At 42.5% G+C, this 25,918-nt stretch overlaps 1 protein-coding gene across 1 annotated transcript in view; it reads right to left on the bottom strand.

The window, feature by feature from the left end:
- The window catches only part of FAM114A2 (family with sequence similarity 114 member A2), a 1,115,082-nt gene that overhangs the window by 890,760 nt on the left and 198,404 nt on the right, over positions 1-25,918 (bottom strand). Inside the window, exon 2 of the mRNA XM_044069930.1 lies at positions 6,991-7,221. Coding sequence (XP_043925865.1) covers positions 6,991-7,209 — 219 coding nt within the window. The 5' untranslated portion in view covers positions 7,210-7,221. The remainder of the gene's footprint in view (positions 1-6,990; positions 7,222-25,918) is intronic.

The following is a 25,918-nucleotide window of genomic DNA, read 5'->3' as shown; positions in this document are numbered from 1 at the left end:
ACAGTATGCATCCTGAAGCTCAATTCAGCACATCCAACTGTTCTTGCTCAAAAAGGGCAGGATGGACTGAACCATGACCCTTTGGAACATTGCCTTATTCAAATATTGGTTCAGGTTGCTTAGATCCAAAATTAGTCTCTGGTCCCCTGTCTTCTTGGGTACTAAAAAGAACCCTGAGTAAGTTCCAAATCCTCCTTGGTCTGGTGGGACCTCCTGGATGACTCTTGTCAGCAGCTTTTGAAACTCATGAGCTGCAGCTTCTCTCTGACTGGGTGGGACATCAGGGAGGTTCCTTCTTTTGGTTGAGGGGAATCTGGAAAAATGGTATGAAATAACCTCTGGGTATTATTTTTAGCACCCAAGAATCTTTTGTTATAGAAACCCAGGTGTCTGGGTGCAAGACTAAGAACCCACCAACTTCTTCCAGAGGTGAGCAGTCAGGCAACCCTTCAGGAGCACTGAAAGGGTATATCCAGAAAGGAATCTCAGAAACTCTGCTTTTGCAGACCTTCCCTGAGCTCCCCGCCCTGCCTCTGGAGGTGTTGTCCCTGCAGGAGTCCTAGAAAGAACTCTTGGATTTATAGAACCACATTTTCTTCTCCATCTGATTCTGGGAAAAAAACTGTTGAGGGTTAGAAGAGCGAATCCCTACGGCAAAGGGGGTCTTTCTTTCCTGTTCAATGTGGGATAGCATTTCTTTCACAGAAGGGACAAATAAGGACAGTCCATCAAAATGAGCATTAATGAAAGAGGATTTGAAAAGCTCCACAAAATCACATAATCGCATCTAGGCATGTATCTGGATGGCAATGCCTGAATTGGCAGCCTGTGAATTACCCTCTGCGGCACGGGATATTAACCTCATGGACACAATGGAAATTGATAAAAGAGTGACCAGTTGTGAAGATGATCTCCTAAAGTCCTCCACAGACATGGACTCTGAGAGGGATTTGGAGAGCTCCTTGGTCAAATCCCTCTGCAGCCTTGTAAAGTGTGTTAAATAAATCAGGGACATCAAGGCAAAGGTTGCTGAAGCAAATATGCACTTTCCAAATCTGTCCAATGCCCTTGACTCTCTATCAGCAGGGGGGAAACAGAGGAGCTCAGTTAGCTCCTTTTTTGTGGCTGCTGCCACAGCCATAGCATCAACAGGGACTCCTTTGCTCTAATGGGGGTGTGTCCTTCAATGCCATAATTTTGTCTGGATGTTGGATCGGTTCGACAGAGTCCAGTTCCTTCCATGCCTAGCAAGAAGCTAGGTCAATAAGCTCATCAGGCGGGGGAGTCACCCAAAACACAGATGGGCCAGCACAAAAAGCTTCATAGAATACTGATTTTGGGGAGAGGGAATCTGAAGACCATCCACACTTCTGCTTAAGAATCTCCATAATGTCTCTAAATGAGATGTCATCCAATGGAGATCTGGGGGACCCTTCCCCTTCCTTGAAATCAGTATCCTCTGTGAGAGATTCCAAAGCAGACTCTGTTGTGCCTCCTTTTGCATGTTCTCTTGTGGGGAACCTCCTCAGCGGGATCTTCTGGGGAGATTCCAAAGAGAGGGAAAGTTCCTCTAGGGAAACTGTCTGGATGCTAGCTGGTATTGGTTGCCCCTATAGAGTGGGTCTGATGAGGTCAGAGCTCAAACCCGCTGGGTGAACAGGAATAGGATCCGAAGAGGTGAGAGAGATGGGCTCTCTTGGATGAGAGAAGGCCCTCTCCACTACCTTGAAAGTAGATAGACTGGGAAAAGCCAAAGGAGGTCATACTGGGGCCGAAACCTCTGAAATAGCCAAGTCCGATCTTTGCCTGATCCATACCTTGAAGAGAGAGACAGACCCGAGCTGTTTAATGCAGAGGCTCTGAGGGACAAGGACAGCTCTGACAACATTGGAGTCTACTTTGGTCCCTCAAATCAGACAGACACTACGGCTCGGAGACTCATCATGATCTAAAGGAATAGAAACTGTTGGAGTTGAAGACCTGGCTGACTCCCTCATTGCTCTTGGACTGGAGAAGGAAATATGACTACAAGGGAAGTGGAAGGAAGGCTCATGGATCTAATGAGAGACGGAGATGGGATATCCCCCATAAGGATCTGAGCTCTGAGGAGCTCCCTTATCATCCTATCCATGTCAGCTTCAGAAAGACTCCTGGAGGACCTCACAGAAGAGGTAGTGGACTGAGGTCTGAAGTCTCTTTTCAGCATAGTTTGAAGAAAAGGGGAATGGAGCAGAGGAATACCAGGCCAGTTGTGAACCTGGATGAATGGGTTTCATGATGACCTGAATATAGAAGTTGGGGCCAAGGTCTGAGGACCCAAAGACTGCTTAGGAGACGTCACCAGTATTACAGATGGAGCTGATGATTTAGGATCTGACAGTTTCGTTTTAAGATCCAAAGAGGCTGGATTCAAAGTTCTTTGGATCTTCTTAGGGGGCTTTGAAGATGCCACAGAGGAAGAAGGAGTTTTCAGACAGAGTAGAGAGGATCTCTACTTTGGCTCCAAAGAGACCTTAAGGTGTTTACTGGGAAGGTAAGTCCTGAAACAGAAGAGGAAGATGTGGGCAGCAATACTTTCAAAACCATTTTGTTTCTTCTGTCCACTATCACCCTAGAATTAAATGTGGCACACATGGAACAATTTATGGAAAAGCGTGCCTCTCCTAGACAATAAACACACTCCCTGCTGGCATCAGAATTTGGAATTTTGTGACCACAGGAAGTACATTTCTTAAAGCTGGTCAGTCTCTCAGCCATAATTAGCTAAAAGGAAAAAAGAAAAATAGAGAAAGCTAGCAGTAAACATTTTTTTTTGTTTTGTTTTTTTAATGCCAAAAAAGGGAAAGCTATCAACTACAGTAGAAAGGATACCTTGAAGAGGGTAGTAAAGGACAGAATGTTAAGGAAAGAACAGTATCACCAATGGAACGCTCAAGACTACTAATACGGTAAAAAGAAGAAGAATAAAAAGCATATAAGGCCTAACAAAAGATACAGCTGAACACTGAAAAAGGTAGGAGGGTAATTTATACATTTAAGGTAAAAATCAGCAGAAAAGTACTCACAAAATTCAATAAAAAAGCTAACACTAAGCTCCAAGAAAGGATCCGCATTCATGCGAGATGGCTGCAAACAAGACCTGCGATATTGTAGGCTAGCTGAGGCATTATGGGTACAGGGAGGAGATTGAGAGTTGGATCCGTAAGTCTGAGATATGCGGCCAAGTCAGATCCTAGGACACATCCGCAATCCATACATTGACGAATAATGAAAAGGACGGAATCAAAAAGAAGGAATTTCCTACCACTTCAGTCTGTAACCTTGATGAATGATCCTCAGAAACCACAGCTCAGAAACTGTGTTTTCCAAAGAGAAAAGCGGAGATTCAGACTTTCTGGAAGGAAATACAGTTGCCATGGTAGTAGGGGGGAGACAGTCATTTAAACAGTCATTCTGGCTTGGACTGTCCTTGGTCTTGGGACTATTCAGAATTTCTTTTGGAATCCCCTTGATTTTTTTTTCATCAAAATTGGATGAGGGGTTAGAGAATCCCTTAGAAAATGTGTAAAAGGAAGAATGAAAACTCTTAAGGATTCTCTGTATAAAATTACCCCTTTCACTACAATTTTTGATCACCTCTGCAGCAAAGGGGTCAAAAACTAAATCTCTATCCAAAGGAGAACATACAATCTCATTTTTAACATCACCTAGGAGTTTCTGAAAATTCAGCCAAGGTAACCTGCTCAAAACAGTACTAGTGGCGACAGCCATAGACGTAGTATCAATTGAGGTATACATACACTGTAAACAATGAGTAGTAACTTGTTTAATAGAAGTAACTAAATTATTTAAAGGCAATTTTTCCTCACAAGAAGAAAATGCAGACAAAACATTTGTCACATTTTCACAACTGGTTAGAACAAGCTTTAACATACGAGCCTGAAAATTTAAAATTCTGAAAATCAAAGTTGCAGAAGTATACATGTTTTCCCATGCCTATAAAACAGAAAGAGTAGGATTTAAATTAGTTAAATGTTTAGCAGCAGTATGATTAACTAAAGCAATAGCTTCAGAGTCAGGTTTGGGAAGGGTGCATAAAAATGTAACAGACTGAGGAATTTTATGGATCTTATCTGCCTTTTTAGGGACAGTTGGCTATCAGAAAAATTGCAGACAGTGGCACACACATCCTCCAAAGCTGACAGAACTGGAGGAATGAGTGAACATTTTGAAAATTCCTTCTGTAACAGTTCATAGTATCTTCTGATGGACTAAGGAACCTCAGTGTTCTCTCACTGTAAACAACACATTCTGGCAATAGTCTCAGAGAAAGAGAACCCCCCACAGGGAGAACCAGAAACTGAGCTCTCCTCTGAACCTGAATCAGAAACGTGAGGAGAAAATCCTATATCTGTCCCTTCATCTTCCTGTCCAGATTCAGAATGTTGAATCTCTTCAGTAAAAGAGGTATCCCTTTTTCTTTTGCTAGAAAGTATACTGTAAGAAGGATCAATAACCTAAATTAAAACCTGAGTCAGACACAGTAAACTACTCCTGTCTAAGGAAATTTGAGGAGGAGGAGACACATATTTAATTTTGTTTCTTTTTGGCAGTAAAAATGTGGTCAACAGTGTTATTAATGGCAACAACAGCTTCCCCATGGATGGGCACAACATTCTGTTCAAACAGGGAAGCCTTCCTTGCTCCCTCTCCCAGGACCAACAACACTGGTTCTCCCTTGCTCACTGAGGGAACCCCAAATGCCACAGAGGGTGTGGCTAACTACTGGTCTACAGTGGCTGCTGCACCAGAGGTATGTAGGGTAAAGGATGGGTGGTCTGAGGTGCAACTAATGGCCAAAGCAGAGTTGCACACCTATGGCAGAGGACAACTGCTAGCATGATGTGGTGGTAAAGGCTGTTTGCTTAACTTTTTCTTTTTGCAGCTAGAAGAAGGACCAACTCTTGTGACCAAATGTTTGTTCCACATTCAAGCCAAAAATTATGCCTCTTTCCCAGGAGAAAACAAGAATCATAAGACAGTAAAACTTTAAGTCTTTAAAAGTCACTTTTTTTCTCATAAAACCCAGTAAACAGCAATTTCCAAACAATTTACCAGACACAAAAGCTTAAAATAAACACAATTTCTCAACATGAAAAATGTTTTTCAGTTACTTTAAACAACTTTTAAATTGACATGAAAAAAGAGCACTGTAGTTTAAAAGTACAATACAGTTTTGACACTCCACTGAAACATAAACTACCAGCTTTAAAATAAGTTTCTTGAACAGGAAACTGTTATTAAAATTTTTTTTTAACGGAAGGTTTCTTCCCCAAAGGGAACTTACCTGCCCAGAAAAAGAGCAGTACAAGCAGACTGTCTATCTTTGAAAGCCTCAAAAGAACATACTCTTTGTCGGCAGGACAACTCTGAAGTGCATGGTGCCCAAAATTATCTTTTTAGTCAGCTCAGTTTGAGCTGAATGATGGTTTTGACATGTGGGAGGAGGAGGATACAACCCTATATAGCTACAGCTACTGCAGCAGTGATCAATATGATAAACATCAAATGCTTCCATAAAACACCATACAAAACAAGACAGAACCAGATCTCCTGTGGCCATTAAGAAGCTACAAGGATGACTGGTTTTGTGAAGTTCTGCCTTGTGGATGAATTCTGTCAATTAAGGAAAGGTGTAAAGGAGTCCAGATGGCCACCCACTGGCTGCAGCATCCCTTAGGGGGTTCCCTGGTTATGGAATGAAAGAAAATAAGTCCCTGTCTTTGATGTTGTTTAGTAAAGCCAACAGATCACAGCAGGGTTTCCCCCATTTTCAAAAAACCTCACTTGCTACCCAAGCTGCTGAAGGAGTACTCATGAAGTAGCATCGGGCATCTGCTCACCCTGTCCACTAAAAATCTGGACCCCTCAGGGATACTGGACAGCAGTAAGGAACTGACTTATAGCCATCCTCCATTTTCCGACTCACACCTTCTTGGCAAAAGAAATAGAGTTCCTTCTCATTTGCTGTTATATTACATAAGCTGCCATGTTGTATGTTGAGAACTCACACTGGAAGAGAGTCCATGAAGACCTGGAGGTCAAAAGATTGTTTACATCACATTAATATGGAAGAACAGTTCTGATGACATCCTCCTTGAACCGTCCACCCACTAAAATGCCCCACCTCCAGTTCGAGTTAATGAACCTATGGTGACCATTATCAAAGAAGGGAGAAGGTGGAAAGGACTGCCTAGGAGAAATTGTTGACATTTATCCGCCTTGCTAAGTGGAGCATACAAGCCTGAGAACAGTTTATCAGAAGCACTAAGAGATCTGCAATCAAAGACCATTGGATCCAAAGGGCCCAGTGCAGAACCCTTGTGTATTTTACATGAGGAATCAAGGGGATGACCATAGCCATAAGAACAGCAGCTCACTGAAACAGAGTTAAGGAGTGGCTGTCAAAGATGCAAGAAGAAATGAAAATTTGACATGAAGCCAAGATGTTGATTATCTGGCAGACTGGATTCTGCCAGTGGGGACTCCTGATCTGCATAACTATGTTCAAAGTTCAGCCTGTATCTAGAACTTGGCCCATATTCAACATTATTCCTAATGAGCAGGACAATCAGGTAACAGACTCCTCAAAAACACTGCATATTGTACAGAAGGGGTGGCTAAGAGCTCATCCAGACATGGTAACAAAGTGGCACCCTGCAGTCACAAGAGCACTGCAAACACAAACATGCATGTGGTAAACTCAATGAGGGCACAGTGAAACCAGATGGAAAAGTCTAGAACTGATAATGACTGGCTCTCTGACTTCAAAGCACAGAAAATTCCTGTATTCCTTCAGACTCTAGATTTACAACATTGTAAGACTCACTACGTATGCCCTGTTTATCTCTAAGCAACTTTTCAGGTATTTTGAACCGTCTCCTAATAAGCAATAATAAATACAGGCCTCTTCTGTCACAGACTACTTACCTTTTGTGTATCCCCAATGGCACTGTCATGTTCTTTCTCCAACAATGGCTCACTGCAGCATTTGGCTTCAGGTCGCTTACGGGTCACTAACTCAGTTACTTCACTGGCATCATTACTTCCTGATTTGCTCTGTGCTGTAGTATCTGGGGTTCCCACTAAGCTATGAACATCTTCAGACTCAGGGGAGGCAGTGGGTTCTATATTTTCATTGTCAGACATTTCTCACAGTATCTAAAAAAAATTAAATAACAAGATGTTAAGACTATGCCAACTAACAAAATGATAAGTGACAATAATTGTTTTCAGTAATGTTAAAATAAAAACTTTGCAATGAGTTCCAACACTTTCACACTTAACCAAAATGAACCATTCACTACACTGAAACAGTGGTAATAAACTGCATTATGAGTGATATTTATAGTGATTACTCATGTTTGCAAAGGGTATGCTTGATAGCTGCATACAAGTTCAAGCAAGATGCAGTTCAGAGATATAGGCTAAGCAAATGTGCAATACATGGAGTCACAGAGATTATCATATGCAAATGACAGCATAAAGAAATTTAAATGAGAACTGTATGCAAATGGTGCATAAGAGGATGCTTTTATGCCTTCTGCAATTCAATGTTGCATTTTGCTACACAAATGCATGTTGCAAAGGTGGTTATAAAAAGAGAAGCCATACCTTTTCTTTTTCGCTCCTGCACCCAGCATCTTTTTGTATGACCATCCCAGTGTCCCTATCTATCACCAGGTCAACCTGCTCTTCCTTCCTCCCCGGACTTCTTGTAGTAAGCTGAGCCGAGCATGGATCTTAAAGTTGTCCTGTGGGGAGGTGCCAGCAACTGTTTCCACTTGCTGGGAGGGTGTTTGACTTGCCCTTATTTCCCCACCCCTGCATGCATTAGCAAGTCCGAGAACTATTTCTCTCTGTGGACCACATCTCCTCTCAAGAATTATTTTCCAAGGAATGCCCCACTCCTCCCCCTCCAGATGTCACTTTCTGCACAGACTCAGACACTAGAATTACTAATCAACCCTGGGTCACTTGGGCCGTACTTACGGCTTTATCCCTCTACACCATAGTGCTGGCTCAAGCCATGCCTTTTCTAGTCCCTTTGCAATAGGCAAACATACTTGGTTTTCCTGACAGTACTGTTGTGTCCCACTCTGAGCTGCTTACTTTTATCATACCACAATCCAGTGTGTGGACCTGCACTATGGGGCCTTGGAGGATGAGATACAAGCAAAGGGCAACTTAACACAACTTTGATGAACAGGAGCTGCTTGACTGGCTTAGAGTGAACAGGGACATTATAAGGGCTTTGCTGAACTTGCATGTCTCACAATACCAGGAGAGCTCCTAAATTCCCACAAAATGGAAGTGGGGGCTATGAGTGGGCTTTCTATTCCCCTGCATGTCAAGATATGTATATCCCTCATTGTACTTGCCATGGGAACCTTTCAGAGAAGACTGGGGACACACTGGGTATCATGTTGGCTTGAGGATACTGCAACAGTTTTGTGATATACTCAGCACATGTGGATAAGCCCATCTATTTCCCAGAGCAACCAAAGGACGGAGTCACTACTATGCATGCCTTCTCAAGAATGGCACTTTTCCCGGAGGTACTTAGTTCAACAGTTTGCACCAATGTGGTCATAGACAATGAGGAGAGGTACTATAACAGGAAGGATTACCACTCCATGAACAGCCAAACAGTGTATGATGCAAGTGACTATATCACTAACATATTGGCCTAACATCTTGGCAGTACCAACAATTCCCACATATGGTACCCAAGTTCACTGTACTGCCACTTTCTGCATGGTCAGATACCACATGGACAACTAGTAGGTAACTGCACCCAAAATAATGGTGTTCCCTATAGCTATTTTTCTATACACTGACCAACGTTGTAATGAATAAACACCTCATCTTCATGTGTTCCCTCAACATAATGTTTTTCAGGTTTATGAAGACTACTGTCTTGAAGCTAAAACATCAGAGTCCATAACCTGAAAGGAAAAGAAGAGGAGCACGTTAGCACCACCCTATCCCAGGCAGACGGTCCATGAGTCAGTGTTTGGTCTGCTGAAACCCCATTTCTACAGCCTGGATGAGCTTGTGAGGGCTTTCAGTATAACCCTGTTACTACATGCAAAATGTATACAGCTTGTTGCATTCTGTAGAACATGATTAAGATGGCAAGTGTGAAGTTGGTGGGTGGCACTTCTATGGGTATAACCTGGGAGGTGGTTGATACATAAGTTCATATAGATTCCACTGGTTGTAAATTTACCAGGATCGGAGATCACTATTCAGTATACAATTACACCTTTACTACTGGCATTATTAAATCTAGTGTGTGTTTTGATAAATTATGTGTAACCATAAATGTTTATACCATCTGAGGGACAGTCTGATGTAAGGTTTTTCCTGTCAATATTTACATCAACTAGTATGATTTTTTTTCATAAGGTATTTAATTAGATGTCCAGGAGAGGATTTCATCTAAAGTTTTATTATTTCCAGGTGAGATATAGACTGCAACAAAACATAGCTGTTTCTTTTTTATTGTTGAGCTCTAGCAGTGATACTAGTATTTCAGCATTTTGGAACTTTGGAAAGTTGTGTGAATAGGGAGAGAAAGAGATTGTATGAACTTGCATAAATTAAAGATGCCCCTTGTGCTTTCTTGTGGGGCCTATCAGCTCTGGTAATACTGTTAGCCTGGAGGAAGTACTTCAGCATCTTTAACATTAGGCTTAAGCTTGGTTGCTGTGATGGCAAGAATAATCAGGCTTACACCATGATACCAGACATGCAATCTGTAGTTTTGTTACAAATGCTACTGAGGTTGATCATGACAATATTCAATTTTTTTAGATGATGGGGTGAGGGGTTTGATGTGCTAGTTTTATTAGTATGGCTAGGTGATAATGTAATGATAGGACAGTATAGCTGGGAAGAAGTACAGCTTGAGGAGGTAGGTGAAGGAGGGTTAGTTAATTCACAATTTTGAAGGTGTGGTTCTTTGCTATTTAGATTAGTTGGTGAGTTTTTGGGACCTGGGTTGGGGTGAACTTCACCCCAACTCAGTATGTGACAGTGTAAAGTAATAAATATACTACTTGATGTATACAGTGTTAGCTGTGGATTACGTTGAGTAGTGCACAGTGCGAGTTGACTCTTTCGGCTTTTCCCAGTTAGGGGTCGCCACAGCAGAACTCCGATCTGCTCATGATTGGCAGTAGATTTTTTTTACAGTGCTGAGTTGCCAGCCCGACGGCCAACCTTCAATGAAGGCATGCCCATTCACGCTTGCACCTACCTGCATGTCTTTAGCATTACTTGACCGCGGGGAGGACATGCAGACTCCACACAGAAGGCGCTCCAGACGATAACTGAACGGGTGAACCTCTTGCTGTGAGGTGACAATGCTAACCGCTGCACCACCGCGGCAATTACTACACATCTGATATTCCTCTACGCTCCATACAAAAATGTTTATTTAATATGGTCACAGCCATCTGCATTTGCTCACTGGTCAGAGGCATGAAAGCTAGAAGACTGGTGGGTGAAGTTGTAAAATTGAGCAGGTATGTGAAGCACTGTAGAGAACCAGAAAGTAGCCTTTCTCTATGTGCAGGTTTAAGAGAGTACAATTGTGAAAGTAAACTTTCCATAACAGTATATGTTTGAATGACCACTGCTGCAGTAGCTTAAGCTATATGGATTGTATCTTACACAGGATACGACATCTGCAAAAGTTTTAGGGCACCATCCACATGCCCAAACCATTGACAGACTGAACAGGGCTAGAGAAAAATCAGCTGTCTGGGTGCAAGCCCTTCACAGCTTTCATGCCAACTGAAAAAGGAAGGTAAGAGCCCTGAAACAGGTCAATGTTAGGTAAGTAAAAATCAATGTCCTCACCTTGGCAACAACAATAATACAAAAATAAAGGGATGGATGGAGCAGCTACTGCAGCAGTGATCATTAAAACATCTACTGTTTTGGAGAGTTTACTTACACAGTTATACTATGATCATTATTTGATCACTGCTGCAGTAGCTGCAGCTACATGGGTAGACTACCATAGCTATAATATTTGGAAGAGGAAGGATGTGGGTCCAGTTGCCCCTGGAGAATGATCCTAGAGAAGCCTGCTTTAGGCCTGGAAAAAAAGAGCCTAGTCTGTAGAGCTTTATAAAAGGACCAAGATGCTGCTTTAGAATAATTTTAGAGTCTGACCCCTTCCAACCAACCACTGAAAAAGTCAAGGCCATAGTAGAATGTGCCTTGGCCCTGTCTGGAATTGATTTATTATGGTGAAAAAAGCAAAATGAAACAGCATGGAATTGATTTATTATGGTGAAAAAAGCAAAATGAAACAGCATAAGACAACCATAGGAAATTATCTGTTTTGATACTAGTTGCCCCCATTTCTCACCTTTATAAGAATGGATAATTGGTTAGAATTCTTGAAGGTTTTACTTCTGTCACGATAGTATCCAAGTTGTCTTTGGACATCTACTGTAAGTAGTATCCACTCTCCCTTATTTTAGGTTCTGGAATGAAGACCTGCAAATGGATAGCTTTGCTCAATGTAAACTGTTATAACAAGACCTCAACCTCATTGCCACAATCAACAGAACATGCTGGCCATTAGCCTAGTATACACCTATGAACCTATTACACATAAATAAAGAATTAATTCTTAAAAATTACCATCTTTGAGGAAAATGAGATAAGACTAACTCATCCTAACAGACTGCTTTTCAGACACACTTCTTGCAAAAGTCAGAGCAATCAGTAACACTGTCTTCTATGACAAGAACTTCACATCATCCTGAAGAGCTGGCTGAAATTGAATAGATAGTATTTTCAAAACAAAATTAAGATCCCAAGAACAAGTTACCAGTTTATAGCTGGACAGACATGTAAAGCCCCCTTTTAAAAAATGGCTAAAATGAGTGTGTGTAGAAAGAGAAGGTTCCATGGGCAGATGTTGAAATGGTCAAAGATGAACCTTCATAGAGGAATAAGAAAAGCCAGAGGATAAAACTCACACAAATCTTTTAATAGCACAGACTAGAAAATCTTTGAATAAGCTAATACATATGATTTTCTAGAAGCGACATTTCTTTGCCTACCAGTAGCACAGACTAGAAAATCTTTGAATTAGCTAATATATATGATTTTCTAGAAGAGGCATTTCTTTGCCTCCCATAATACCTGCTGCACATCCTCAGAAAATATGCACCTAAAATGTATAAAAACTCTATCATCCAGGCAGTCCATAGAAAATAGGGAGCATCAAACAACCCCCTTTCTTGTGTGAGCAAGTCCAGTCTGTGAAGAATCGCGTGGCAATTTCCCTTGGCCACTTCCAAAAGAAGTGAGAACCACTGCTGCCTAGGCCAGACAGGAGTCACCACAAAGATCTAACAGAGTCTTTCTGATCTTTAGAATGACTCTGGATACCAGTGGAAAGGAAAGAAAGGCATAAAATAACTTTTCTGTCCAGAACAAAGAGAATTAATCTGTTTTCCAGGCCACTCATAAGGAGTCCTGGAGCAAAAAGTTGCCAGTCATCTGAAGTGAATTGAGGTGAACAGGACTAATTGACGTGTTTGGCACAGCTGGAGCAAATCCTGGAAGACAAACACTAATTCAATTTCCATTCAAAGTGGATCTGTCTTGATCCTGTACAACTTTTCTGTCACAATGTTTTTGCTCTGAATAAAAGGAAAAAGCCTGTATAATGACATTGTGTGGAACTGATAAATCACAGGGTACCATGGCTAATCTACAGTGAAGTCTGGGCCCCCCAACTGTTTATGTACCACATCACTGCGGTGTAGTCTATGATCCTTCATATTAGTCCAGAGGTCATAGATGATTGAGAGAGATAAGGGCATTTATTACTGACAACATCTTTTTAATGTTTATGTGTTTTTGTATTTTTTTGTTCCAAAGATTTTACACTTATACCCCAAAAAGGTACAGCCCCCCAAACAAAGTCTGATGCATCTGCTGTTACATCTATAGTGGTGCTAAAAGGTACAATGGGTTAAAAAAGTGGTATCTCCCCCCAAAAAAGAGTTCCATTTTTATAAATCCCCAAATCTGAAAGGTTAGGGGTACTGACATTGGGACCATACAGATTTTAGATGCCATTGAACTGTTTTATATTTACATATAATTACAGTTGATATGTAGAGTCTCTAGAGGAATCATGATAATCATAGATGCTGTGAATTTGAGAAATTCTTACTGAGGTAAACAGGACTAATAGATCTAAAAATAGGTCTACTTTATCTTATGGAGAAAAGTAATCTTAACAGATGTATCCTATCACAAGAAAACCACTCTGTGGGATGGAATAAGACAAGATTCTTGAATTTTCTGCAAACACAGTCTGTGAAGGCCTCTTAAAAAAGTGAGACTATCAGAACTCCTAATGGTTTGCTGTCTAAGAGAGAAATTCAGACCCAGTAAAAAGGAAGAACTATGGATTGCCAGGGTGGACAGGGGATTTGTAGACTAACAAGCAAACTTGTTGGACTGTTCAGGTTTTTGGAAGGTTCCCCTATACTTGTTAGACTCTACTTACCACTGCTTTTTAAATGTCTGCTTGCCAGACCAGGTCTGATTATTAAGCGTTTTATAAAAAGATGCTGAGGTAGGTGTGAAACCTTTAACAAACTTAGAGAAGGAAGACTGAAAAATTTGATGCATCCCTTGAATCAGTTCCCTCTTTCATTACACTTTTTAAGGACCTCAGCTGCAGATGCTCCAAAACAACTCCCTATCCAAAGGAAAATTTGAAAATTCAGCGTTAATATCCTCGGGTAAATTTTGAGACTGTAACCATGCAAACTTTCTCATAACAATTCCATTAACAGCTGCTCTAGAAGAGGCATCACCTGAATCATAAGCACATTTCAGATAGTCCTTGGTCACTTGTGACACAGAAGCAATAAGTGTATTCATAGAAGATTTTTTTCCTCAGAAGAAGGAAAAGTGGCTACAATGTTCCCCATATTCTCAAAATGATGCAAGCAAAAACTTAAAACACATGAGCTTGACAATTAAGAATTTCGCGGTGGTGGTGCTGCAGTAGCGCTGTCGCCTCACAGCAAGACGTTGTCCCGTTCGATTCTCAGCTACAGCGTCTACTGTGGAGACATGCGTGAATTGGCGTACCTTCGTTGAAGGTTGTGCATTAGGGCCAGCAACTCAGCACGTAAAAATCAACTGCCAATCATTAGCGGACTGGAGTTCCGCTGTGGCGACCCCTAACCGGGAAAAGCCGAAAGACACAACAACAAAAAGTGTGGCAAAAATATACAGTTTTTTCTCAAATCTATCAAAGTCATTCCCATCCTTATCATAGGGGAGGGATTGGCATTTAGCTGCAGCACTATTAGCCAGGGTCACTGCAGGGTCAGATCTGAGATTAGGAAATAAAAAAAAAATTGTAAGACTGATGAACCTTATATATCCCATCTGCCTTCTATGGAGCTGCAGGCATGTTACAGCTTGTAATAAAATCATCTTACACAGCAGAAAGTACAGGAGGAATGGGAGTGGGTTGAGGAAATTCCAGTTACAATAACTCATTTTTTCAAAGAAGCTAGAATGTCATTATGTTCTGGTTTCAGGAAAAGAAAATTCTTCCAAAAGACCATCAAAAGAAACTCTCTGGCTCTGACAGCCAAAATCAGTCACCCGAGGAGAAAAAAAACAGATGTTCCCTCAAAATCATTCTTCTGTTACTACACTGAAAATCTTCAGAAAATGAAGAATTCCTTTTTATTTACCAGTAAAACCACAATTAGAGGGATCAAGAGCCTGTACAAATTCATGAGCTATGTCCTCATTCCTATCTAAAGCAGCTAAAACACGGGAAGATAAATGCTTAACTATCTGCTTCTTCTTAACAGGAATTTCCATAGAAGCTGACAGACTCCTGTCAGGCACATCACCCTGAGAAACAGGTATCACCAGTCTGGCTAGGGACAGACAGGCTTTCCCCCAAGACCGACAAGATTGTTTCTCCCATGCCCACCAAGGATATTCCAATAGCCACTTAGGATGTGGCCTGTGGTGGCTAATAGAACTACACCAGAGGAAACCAACGTAGAAGATGAGTGGACTGAGGAAATGAGAAATGACCACAGCCAAGGCACCCATCTGCAACTTTGGCAAACTTTAAGCCTAATGAAGGTGCAAAGGTTATTTGGAAATTTTCTTCCTTTTGTGGTTGGAGGAAGGAAGAACTGAGGAACTGGTAAGATGTTCTCTGGTAAAGCCGAACATTAAGCCTGAAGCTGAGACAACACTGACAACAACAGCTGGTAAAAAGTAGCATTTCCAACTTAACACAGTATCAATAGCACAGCATACACTTGCCCAGCCCCTAAAAGTAATTAATCAAAAGTTTCCTTCAGAAAAACAAAACCAACCAAAAAAAAAATTAACAAATTTTTCACACAAAAGTAAAACAGCAACTCCAAGTGAATGAAAAGCACAAACAGTTCAATAAAAAACAAATTCCTAGCATAAATAACTTATTTCACAGAAAAAAAGTTGTTTCTATCACAAAATTAAAATGTGGAAGGCTTTTTCTCCAAAGGGGAACTTATCTGCCCAGCAGCAAAGAAATGCTAGCTGACCTTCAATCCTGAAAATACACAAGAGGAATGCTCTGCAGTAGCAGGAAAGCTCTGAAAGGCTTGGCATCTACACCACTGATTTTCTCCAGCCCTGGTCAAGCTCTTAATATTCTTGGCACATGAATGATGCCCTTTAAATTTGGAAGCTGGCCAACTGTTAGATCCTTTTCTAGATATATACTCCATACAGCTAAGGCTACTGCAGCAGTGATTACATGATGAACATGCAGTGTTGTGATGATGTTGTAGCCACATTAAAATGAACTGGTATTCTGATGCGACTGCCTTTGCAATATGGATTACTTGATGACATTTTCCCATTTCTTATCTTTACTCTCTCTTAACCATGCAGGTTAAGCACTAATGTGTTCATTCCTCATCTACGATGTTATGCTCTGGATTAGGTTTGGTTCAGGTGTTTTGTTGCTTGGTATATTTTCTCCTGCCACTTTTGGGATGGGTGTTGTGTGAAGTATGTGTTACAGCATGTGAAAAGTACAGTTGTGTACAGTTACCATAAATGTAGATGTTTGAGTGTATGCACTGTTGCAGTCATCACATTTGGGTTATCCCTGTCAGGGTAGCCCTCGGCCGGCCCGAATACCAGAGGCTTAGTATTTCTACGTCAGTAGCTGTCGCTTCAGAACTGACGTCAGGTCATCAGTAGTATAAAGTAAGGCAGCCGACGCCATTACATCAGTTTTTCTTGCTCTGTCAGGGGCCCCCAAGTGGGAGTCAGGCTATGGTGGAAGAACCCCACCAGTAGAAACTAAATACCAAAATGTTCCTTGTAAGGAGAGAGAGAAAGAGAAGAAGAAGATGGAGGGAGGGAAACCAGCACCGCAATAGTGAATACACTTGAACTTCTACATTTATCGTAAGTGTACACAACTATACTATGTTCTTTGTGTTTCACTGTTGCAGTCATCACATTTGGGTTGATTCCAAAAGCTGAGGAAAAGGGTGGAGGCAGTCAAAGAGACTAGGGGCTGGCTAGGATACCCTGCAGTACTGCAGTGGCAAAGCCTGCCCGGGATTTGAAAAAGACAGGCAGATGGTAATGCTCGGTAAAAGTGTGAACAGATGTTCAGGTGGCAGCCTCCAGGATGTCCCTGGTGAGGACTCCAGTGAGAAAAGCTACAGAGGTGGAGGCTGCTCTGGTGGAGTGAGTCCTGACCCCCTTAGGGGGAGGTTTTCCTGTTGCTTGTAACAGAAATGGATGCAGTGTGCTATCCATTTGGAAATTGTTTCTTTGGAGATGGCTTTGCCCTCTTCCCCTGCAGCAAAGCTAACCAGTAATTTATCAGAATTTTTGAATGATTTAGTCCTGTCTAGATAGAATCTGAACTGTCTGTGCACATCTAGAGAGTGCAGGATCATTTCCCCCTTGTTTTGTGGGTTAGAAAAAAGGTGGGCAAATGAATGGATTGGTTGAGAGCCACACTGGACACCACTTTGAGCATGAAGGATGGGTTAGTCCTGAGGGAAATCCTGTCAGCATGGAAGATGATGAAGGGCTCCACAGCCATGAATGCTTGTAGCTCGGAGACTCTTCTGGCTGAAATGATGGCCAGAAGAAAAGCTGTTTTCCAGGAGAGAAATTTTAACTCTGCTGAAGATGCTGGTTCGAAGGGGGGCAAGGTGAGCTTTTCCAACACAAAGTTAAGGTCCCAAGCTGGGGTAGGTGCTCTTCCTGGTGGCCTCAAGTTGCTAGCCCCTCTTAAGAACTGTTTGATCAGAGGGTGTGAGAAAAGGGGCTGCTCAGTGTGGAAAAGAACAGGGATAGCAGAGGCAAAAATTTTAACAGAGGAAAAAGAGAAACCACTGTGTAGCAGGTCAGCTAGGTAATCCAGTATGAGAGGTAGGGAGGGCTGTGCCATATCGGCTCCCTTAGCCTGAATCCAGGTGCAGAACCTTTTCCATTTGTCAGCATAAGACTTTCTAGTGCTAGGGCGTCTTTCCTCACATACAACATCTAGAACCTGTTTACTGAGGTTGGCCGATTGATCAGTGGTCAGGAATAAGCCAGGCTGCCAAATTGAGAGCTGGGGTCTGAGTGAAATGTCATGGTGGCAGTGGGGACAGGCTGCACAGCAGTGGGTACCAGTGCTGGTGAGGCCAGCCTGGAGCAATAAGAATTGTCCTTGGTTTTTCCTCCCTTATTTTGTACAGTACCCTGGTGATGAGAGGTAGTGGAGGAAATGCACAGACCAATAGAGTGACCCAGGGGAAGGATAGGGCATCCACTTTCCAAGCCATGCAGTGATGCTCCCTGGTGCAGAACTTGCTAAGCTGATGGTTGGTGTGGGAGGCAAAGAGATCGACCTTCGGGGTGCCCCATTTCTGAGTTATTAGGGTGAAGGTTGTTTTGTCTAGCTGCCACTCGTGTGGGTCCAGAAGATTTCTGCTTAAGTGGCCTGCCAGAGAGTTTAGAGAACCTGACAGGAATTATGCTAACAGGTGGAGTTTCATGGCAGTGGCTGTGTGCCAAAGGATCATGGCCAGCCTGCATATTGGGTAGGAGTGAATCCCTCCCTGCTTGTTGATATACCACATCACAGTGGTGTTGCCTATTTTAATCAGGAGAGTACCTGGGGTGAGAAGGGGACTGAAAGCTGTCAATGCGTGCTCGACAGCTAACATCTCTTTTTGGTTGATGTGCAGATGGATTTGCTGTGGGCTCCACTGGCCCTGTATGCACCTGCCGTCCAGGTGTGCACCCCAGGCACAGTCTGATGCGTCTGTGGTGAGGGTCTTGGTGGCAGGGAGTGGTGAGAAATGTAGTCCCTTGTTGTGGGAGCATGCTGCTGCCCACCAAAGAAAATCTTTCCATAGGCAAGGTATCACTGGTATAAGAGTTTCCAGGTCTTGAGAGTGTTGACACCAAAGGCTTTTTAGGTACCATTGAAGTTTCTTCATATGCAGTCTGGCATATGGAATGAGTAGAATGCAAGATGCCATGAAGTCTAGAGCTTGCAGGATTTTCCTTGCAGATAAATGGGGTTTGGTGGCTAGTTGAGAGAAGTAGGCTGTCAGGTAAGTTTGCTTTTCTGGTGTAAGGAATGCCGTCTGGGATGCTGTGTCCAGGCTTGCTCCTAGGAATATAATCCTTTGGGTGGGTACTAGTTTGGATTTCTTTTCATTGATAGTGTACCCTAGAGAGGTCAGTAGGGACTTTACAAAGGGCCAGGTGCTTGAGCAGTTTTTCCTGACTGTCTGCCTGAATTAGGCAGTCATCTAAGTATGGGTAAATTTGGATATTCCTTTGTCTGCAAAAGGCAATGGCGGGAGCCAGACATTTTGTGAAAACTCTGGGAGCAGTAGATAAGCCAAAGGGAAGTGCAGAACTGAAAGCACAGAGATCCTGTCCTGAAATGTAGATATTTCCTGCATGATTCCCTGATATGAACGTGGAGGCAGGCCTCTTTTAGGTCTAGGGTGGTTAGCCAAGCATCCTTGGAGAGCATGGGTGGCAGTTGCTGGAGGGTGAGCATTTTGAATTTTGGTATCACCAGGAAGGTGTTTAGAATGGATAGATCAGGGATGGAGCACCAGGTGCCCTTTTTTCTGGGTACCAGAAAAATTCTGGAGTAGAAACCTTGGCCTTTCTGTTCTGCAGAAATGTGCTCTATTGCCCTCATAGAGAGCAGGGAAAGGACTTGCTTGTGTGCCTTTGTCTGCTGGTATGGAGGGAGATCTGGGAACCTTTTTGGGGTTGGAAGAGTGTGGAAAGAAAATTTGTATCCCTGCAACACTATGTTGAGGACCCAGCGGTCGTTGGTAATGATGGCGGAGGTGCTTGCGTGAAAGGAGAGTTTTCCTCCGAGGGGTAAGTGAAGGTGGGCAGAGGGAGGGGGTGGGGGAGGAGAGTCATTGTGAGTTCTTACCATGAGTGGGTTGCTTAGAACTCCCTGGTTTTGAAGTGGGGGAATTCCACTGTTTTGATCTCAGCATTCCCTGTGGCTGCTGTCTGGGGGGTCTGCTACTCCGGGGTCTGGGCTGAACTGACCTGTTGGGAGCAGGAAAGGACCAGTGTTTGGAGGGGCAATGCCTGCTGAACTTGGGTGGCTGGACCTGTAGGAAATCCTTAACTGTCTGCATAGATTTAGCTTTTTCTTCCATCTTTTTTAAGACCTTGTCTGCCTTAGTGCCAAATAAGTTGTCTTTGTGCAAGGGTGATCCAATAATTTAGATTTAACATAGTCTGGCAAGGGCTGCTCCATAAGCCATGCATGCCTTCTGAGGACAGACCCTGTGACTGCTGCCCTGCAAGAAGCTTCTAGGGCATCAAAACCACAGTGCAAGGTGTGCTTAGTCACTTGACTTGCAGAATGCATTAACTCTTGTAACTCTTTAGATTCTGCACAAGCAGGAAAGGAAGACACTTTTTGTTTGAGGAGTTCCATGGTATGTTCCTGAAATGTTAGCATACAGAACTGGCAATTTAGTGCTCTGATAGCAAGATTAGCAGAGGTGTATACTTTTTTTACCTCATCTGTCTAGTGCTCGGGAATCCCTACATGAGGGGGTGAGATTCTTATCAGAGGTTGCTTTAATTCCTTTAGGCCCTTGAGAAATTACCTCAGGGACAGCAGTAGGATTTTTGAAAACAAATTTGTGAGAGTCAGGGACTCTGTAATACATGTCAGGTTTTCACTGGATTCCAGGAAAACATTGTCCACAACATCCATGACTGGGGGAATGGCCAGGGGTCTGTGCTGTGGAAGATCTAAGAATTCCCTGAGTCTCTTTTTAGACTGAGGATATTCCTGACATTCCGACTAGAAATGTTCCCTTAAGGTATGAAGGGTTTCCCCACAGGAAAAGTCCTTGGATGGAAAGGCTGAAGGAATGAAATCCTCTGCATCAGTATCCTCATAGGCAGAGAGCAATTGCATGTCTTCATATTCAGATGCATCAGGGTCATCAGACTCCTGTTCAGGCAAAACTACTGGGGACATATCTCTTTTTCTTTTGGAAGGTGTAGCTTGGCTTCCCCTGATCAGCATGATAAGGTCTTCCGTCATTTTAAGCATTTGAGACTGAGGCAAGGAAGCAGGTGCCTGAGATTGGGTCGTCGGTTTCTTGGGTGTGGTTCGTACCCTGGGCCTTAGAAGCTCGGTAGTTTTCGAAAGAATGTTAGACACAAAAGAAGTCGTCAGTCTGTGTCGAGAATCGGTAGTGCAAAGTACTTCTCAGAAGGAGGTTCCTGCTCAGTGGCTATGGACACATCCAAGGGAGAGACAACGGCAGGATCCTTAGTCGAAGAAGAGTTTTGCGGCATACCGGACTCCAAAAGAGTCTCAGTAGTGGCCTGCGAATCCACAGAAGCGGGCATGAGGGGCTGCGAAAGCACCTCACTAAGGACCAGAGAACTGACAGCTAGCTTAACAGAAGCGTCGTCTGTAAGTTTGGACCTGTGTAGTCCGTCTCTGTCTTTATCCTTACATTTTTTCAGAAGATCTGCTGTCAGATGGCTTACCAAAGCCATATCGGAATTCGAGGACTGTAAGCGAAAATATCTAGCTACAATAAGGGCCCGACGACGTATAGTTCTGGGGTTGAACAAAGCACAAAAGCGATAGCGAGGGACGTCATGGTCTGGGCCTAAGCAAGTGATGCAGTAAGAATGAAACTCTCAGTGTGGTACTTGCTTTCCACAGGCGAGACAATTGTTAACTTTTTCTGACATTAGTTAGTGCAAGAAAAAAGGATCCCCAACAGGGTACTTAGCTTTAGAAGACTTCAGCTTCAATTCGGAAGACGAAATTCAGGTAGCGGCTGACCAGCACTCATATGAACTGTTTCTGCTTCACGCTCTGCAGCAAGAAAGACTGATGTAATGGCGTTGGCTGCCTTATTTTATAGTACTGACGACCTGACGTCAGTCCTGAAGCGACAGCAACCGATGCAGAAATACTGAGCCTCTGGTATTCGGGCCGGCCGAGAGCTACCCTGGCAGGGATAAGCCAAATGTGATGACTGCAACAGTGAAACACGAAGAACATCTGTGAGCAAGTGTCACGTTTGTATCACGTCATATACAAGATGTGACACCCGTGCCCTGGCCCAGCAATCAAGGAGCCTCAATCCTCACCACTAACATCTAAGAATTCCCTGAGTCTCTTTTTAGACTGAGGATATTCCTGACATTCTGACTAGAAATGTTCCCTTAAGGTATGAAGGGTTTCCCCACAGGAAAAGTCCTTGGATGGAAAGGCTGAAGGAATGAAATCCTCTGCATCAGTATCCTCATAGGCAGCTAACACCAGCAGGGGCACCTCATATACGAGGAAAGGATAACAAATACACACAGTAAAGTGCAATTTCCCTTAAGAGCACACAGAGATCACAGTCCCTTTGCTGTCCAGGTCCCCAATAAGACTCCCCACTGTTACAGCTATACGGTCCAGATCTCAGGCTAATGGGCAAGCTAAAACCTCCAGCACCCTCTCTGTCCAACCAGTGTTTCGTGTCCCTGCCCAAGTAGCTGACACACACATACACACACACACACTTTGAGAAGAGGTTATACAACCACACAGACCCCTCCTGGGGAAGGCTAGCACAGGTTCTCCAGCTGTGCCGCTTTTTCCCAGACTATATGGTAGTACCAGCTGCCACCACCCAATAATATTTATCAGCTACTCAAAGGCCCTTAAAAGGGTGTCCAATTATTACTGTGCAATATTATTATCCAATTGGTAGTATAGCCCAGGGCTAAAGCTATTATAGTGGCTTTGTACAATTTTACCAAAGGCATGCAAGTATTCTAAAGAGCTAAAATTCTCTCTACTAAAACAGCCACAGTTGAAAGTGTTTAAAAATATTTAATAATAAATAGCCAAAACACAAGAAAATACTTTTTACTACACAGTGCTAGTCAAGAGTTCAGAGATCACAGAGAAATACTTAAAATAATTCAGTAGTACAGTTCTGACATCACAGAAAAACACTTAGTCTAATATTTTTAGTTTCTAGCTATTTCTAAGAGAAAACACACGTCTAAGATAAACTTACATATAGAGCAAGACAGTGCTAGTGAGTTGGATGGTCAAGACAAAAATGCTTAATGCTCTCTGATTCTCTCTGTTTTTAAAATCACATTCCTGGTTCACATTACATCATTCTTCACACTTCCCTGGGTTCCCAGGCTAACAGGCTACATTCTTTAGTAAGCTCACACCAGGTCAGGAAGCAAAGCCATTAAGGACATTTATGCATGTAAATTCTGGCCATTAACTCTGGGCCTTACAACAATAGGCAGGATGCCTCACTTCAGACTAACTCCGAGTTTTAACATCAAAGGGTCATAACATGCTTTACTTGGTCAGTAGAGTGCACTGTTGTTACATTTTTCCAGTTCGACATGTAACACTATTTTTACCATTTAAGACAACAAGCCTGTGGTTTACATTAATATTTACAGATGCCAAAACTATCTCCAAAATTCTATCTGGCTAGGCTGGCAGCTTTCACACAAGGTCATCTAACAGTGCTGGGAATGGTCCCATAAATTTGAAGCAAGTGCTGCCATTTGAACTTTATGCCAAGTTGCTATGATGATGAGACCTACTAGATGTTAGTGTTGACCAGGCAGTGCTAGAGATCCTAACACATATGAAAGCCTGACAGTGCCTAACTGGTCGATGTCACATCCATGGATGCAGTATTTTCATGGGGCACTCATGTTCCACAGCCTATACATCCAGCATACATAGACCCAAACTTAGCCATATCCATCACTCTCAGTAATGGGTGTTTGGCAAGTCACCACAACGCAACTGCAACATGCAGATGAGGCCTTTATGCTTCTCAAGCAGACTGTGATGGATGCCTTCACCTGGCATTCCTGTGGGCAAGCTGTAAAGTGGGCAACTGATCCTCTGATATTATTCAACATGTCTACAAGGGGAAGGTGCTGAGCTATGAGGGGATTCCAGCCCTTTTGGAAATGGCATTTCATCTTGATGCAGTGTGTCAAAGCCTACATCACTAATTATTAATTTAACCTGTTTGCAGGCGGGATTGCCAGTACTCTTTGTGACTATGTTCTACAGTCCCCAGGCTGTGTTATAAATATGAGAGTAATGGTATCATCTTCAACAGGCATCCTTCTGTCACCATCAGCATACTGTGGTGCACAACAACCAATCACTGATGTCTGTTCTGGTACCATACCTGTGAACAAATGATAAATATTTCAATAAGTCAAGTATTCAAGGGTTAGTAAAACTATGTACAACTATTAGAACTGGTGGAAATTAAGGAAATAAATACATACAATGTGCTGTACATTTTGATACTGCTACTATTAGTAATGCTGAAGTACCTGATGGAGAGAAAGTCATACTTGTACAGCAAACTGCAGCTATCACTACAAATGTAATTTGCTTATAACATAGTAAGGCTTTAAAATAACTCAAATGTTTACTTTTCTTTTTTGTTCTTATGCAAGGGAAAAGGCTTTTCAGTGCAGCTGATACCCCAACCCCACAAGTACTTTTTGTATCAAACAAATACAACACTATTATTAATAAAACTATTTATGTATTGCATTATTCTATACAACAGTAATTATATACTCTAATATTAAAAGATATTGCATATATTTATATCATATTATATCAGATTTCTATATTGCATCATAATATTGGGCACTGCAGCATTATTCAAAATAATATGAATACTTAATGCATTCTCCTACCTAAGAAGTCCTATTTTTCTTTCAGTTTTGTGTCCCACTACAGATCCAGAAGTACATGGTGGTACCTCAGCTGCATGTGACCACTACAACCCAGGAAACAGCATTTCCCCACAGTCTGTCATGGGCCTGGTTCGGAGATGCAACTTGAGGTAGAGCAGCCTGGAAAATCAGCAGCCTAAGTTGCAGGCACTGGTGGAGGCTGGAGAAGAGAAGACTGTGAGGTCCACATCAAAGCCTCCTGCAGCACGTGTAGGATTCACTGTACTGGTCAGCTCTGACCACCAAACCACCAGAAGCCAGTATTTCCATCACCACTGGGGTCTGCCCACCCAGGCTTCCATGGGCAGAAAGTTGTCTAGGTCAGGATGACAGCTGTGGCAGTCCTATGCTCCCCTCATCCACATCATCTCTACACCCACCCTTTTGTTTCAAGCCCACCCCTTCTGTATTTCCACAACTAACATCTTTGGACCTAGATGCCATACTCCTGCTTACAAGTTGTGCAACACAGAATGATTTCCTTACTACAGTAGACACATGATGGGTGGCAGTCTGTCTACATGCATTCTCAAATCCCTGACCACACAGTTAACTCATAGGAGTATATTATCAATACAGTACTATCGAGGGGTGGCTGTCTTTCCAAAAGATACTACTATGCATTTTTTGGCTCTGAGTTTTAGTCCATGACTCTGGCACCAGTATCAGACCATCTTGAAGGATTCTTGTGTCTTTGGGAGAGTCTGTGACTGGCTACTGGCAAAGTTGCTTTGAGCTGCTAACTTACATCACTGAGCTTCAGGGCATGTGCACATTCTCACCATCAAGTATTGCAATATCAGCATACAGTGGCACTCCGCATCAAACTACAAATACTAACAAACACATTTATGGGAGCTGTGAAGACGGGCAGCTGTTACACGTGTACAAAAGATACACAGATTCCTGCATACATCTCAGTTAGTTTCATCTCTGCACAACTGACTTGAAGCTTTACTAGCTTCACATGTGAACTCCAGCACTGCTCATTTGCAAAGTGGCACTTTTTGCATATTCATCTTGCATATTTGTGCAGGGTTACCACATTCTATATGACAGCTTTTAATTTATTATGACTCCATATTAACTTTCACATTACTACAAAATATGAACTGTGAACATTGCTTGAATGTTTCATCAATATATTCTGAATTGCAAAATTCTGTGCTTTAATTATGGAAGCTCACTATTGTCTGCTCCTGTACTTTTGATGGACTGCAGCAATTTTAGGGAAGGAGAGGGAAAGGGAGTCATATTTAGCATGCAGTATATAAAATGTGGCAAAATAATAATTAGGTTATCAGTGTGGTCGCTAATGACATATTGCGTTGGTAGAGATGACTTCATCAGTTCTTAAAAATTGTGCAAAATTCAATAAAGGGAACACTCTCTTAAGTACAGGAAGACCAGTGTAAAGGCACAAAGCTGACTGATGAAAACACTAAGAGATGCAGAAAACATCTACTCACCGAATGCTTGGTTGCATACATTCATC

The sequence above is a fragment of the Protopterus annectens genome, chromosome 4.part0 (genome assembly GCF_019279795.1).
Source record: "Protopterus annectens isolate FY-2018-M chromosome 4.part0, PAN1.0, whole genome shotgun sequence".
In the NCBI taxonomy this organism is placed as follows: domain Eukaryota; kingdom Metazoa; phylum Chordata; order Ceratodontiformes; family Protopteridae; genus Protopterus; species Protopterus annectens.
Note: the sequence above shows the minus strand (reverse complement) of the source record. Positions and strands in the feature narration are given on the sequence as shown.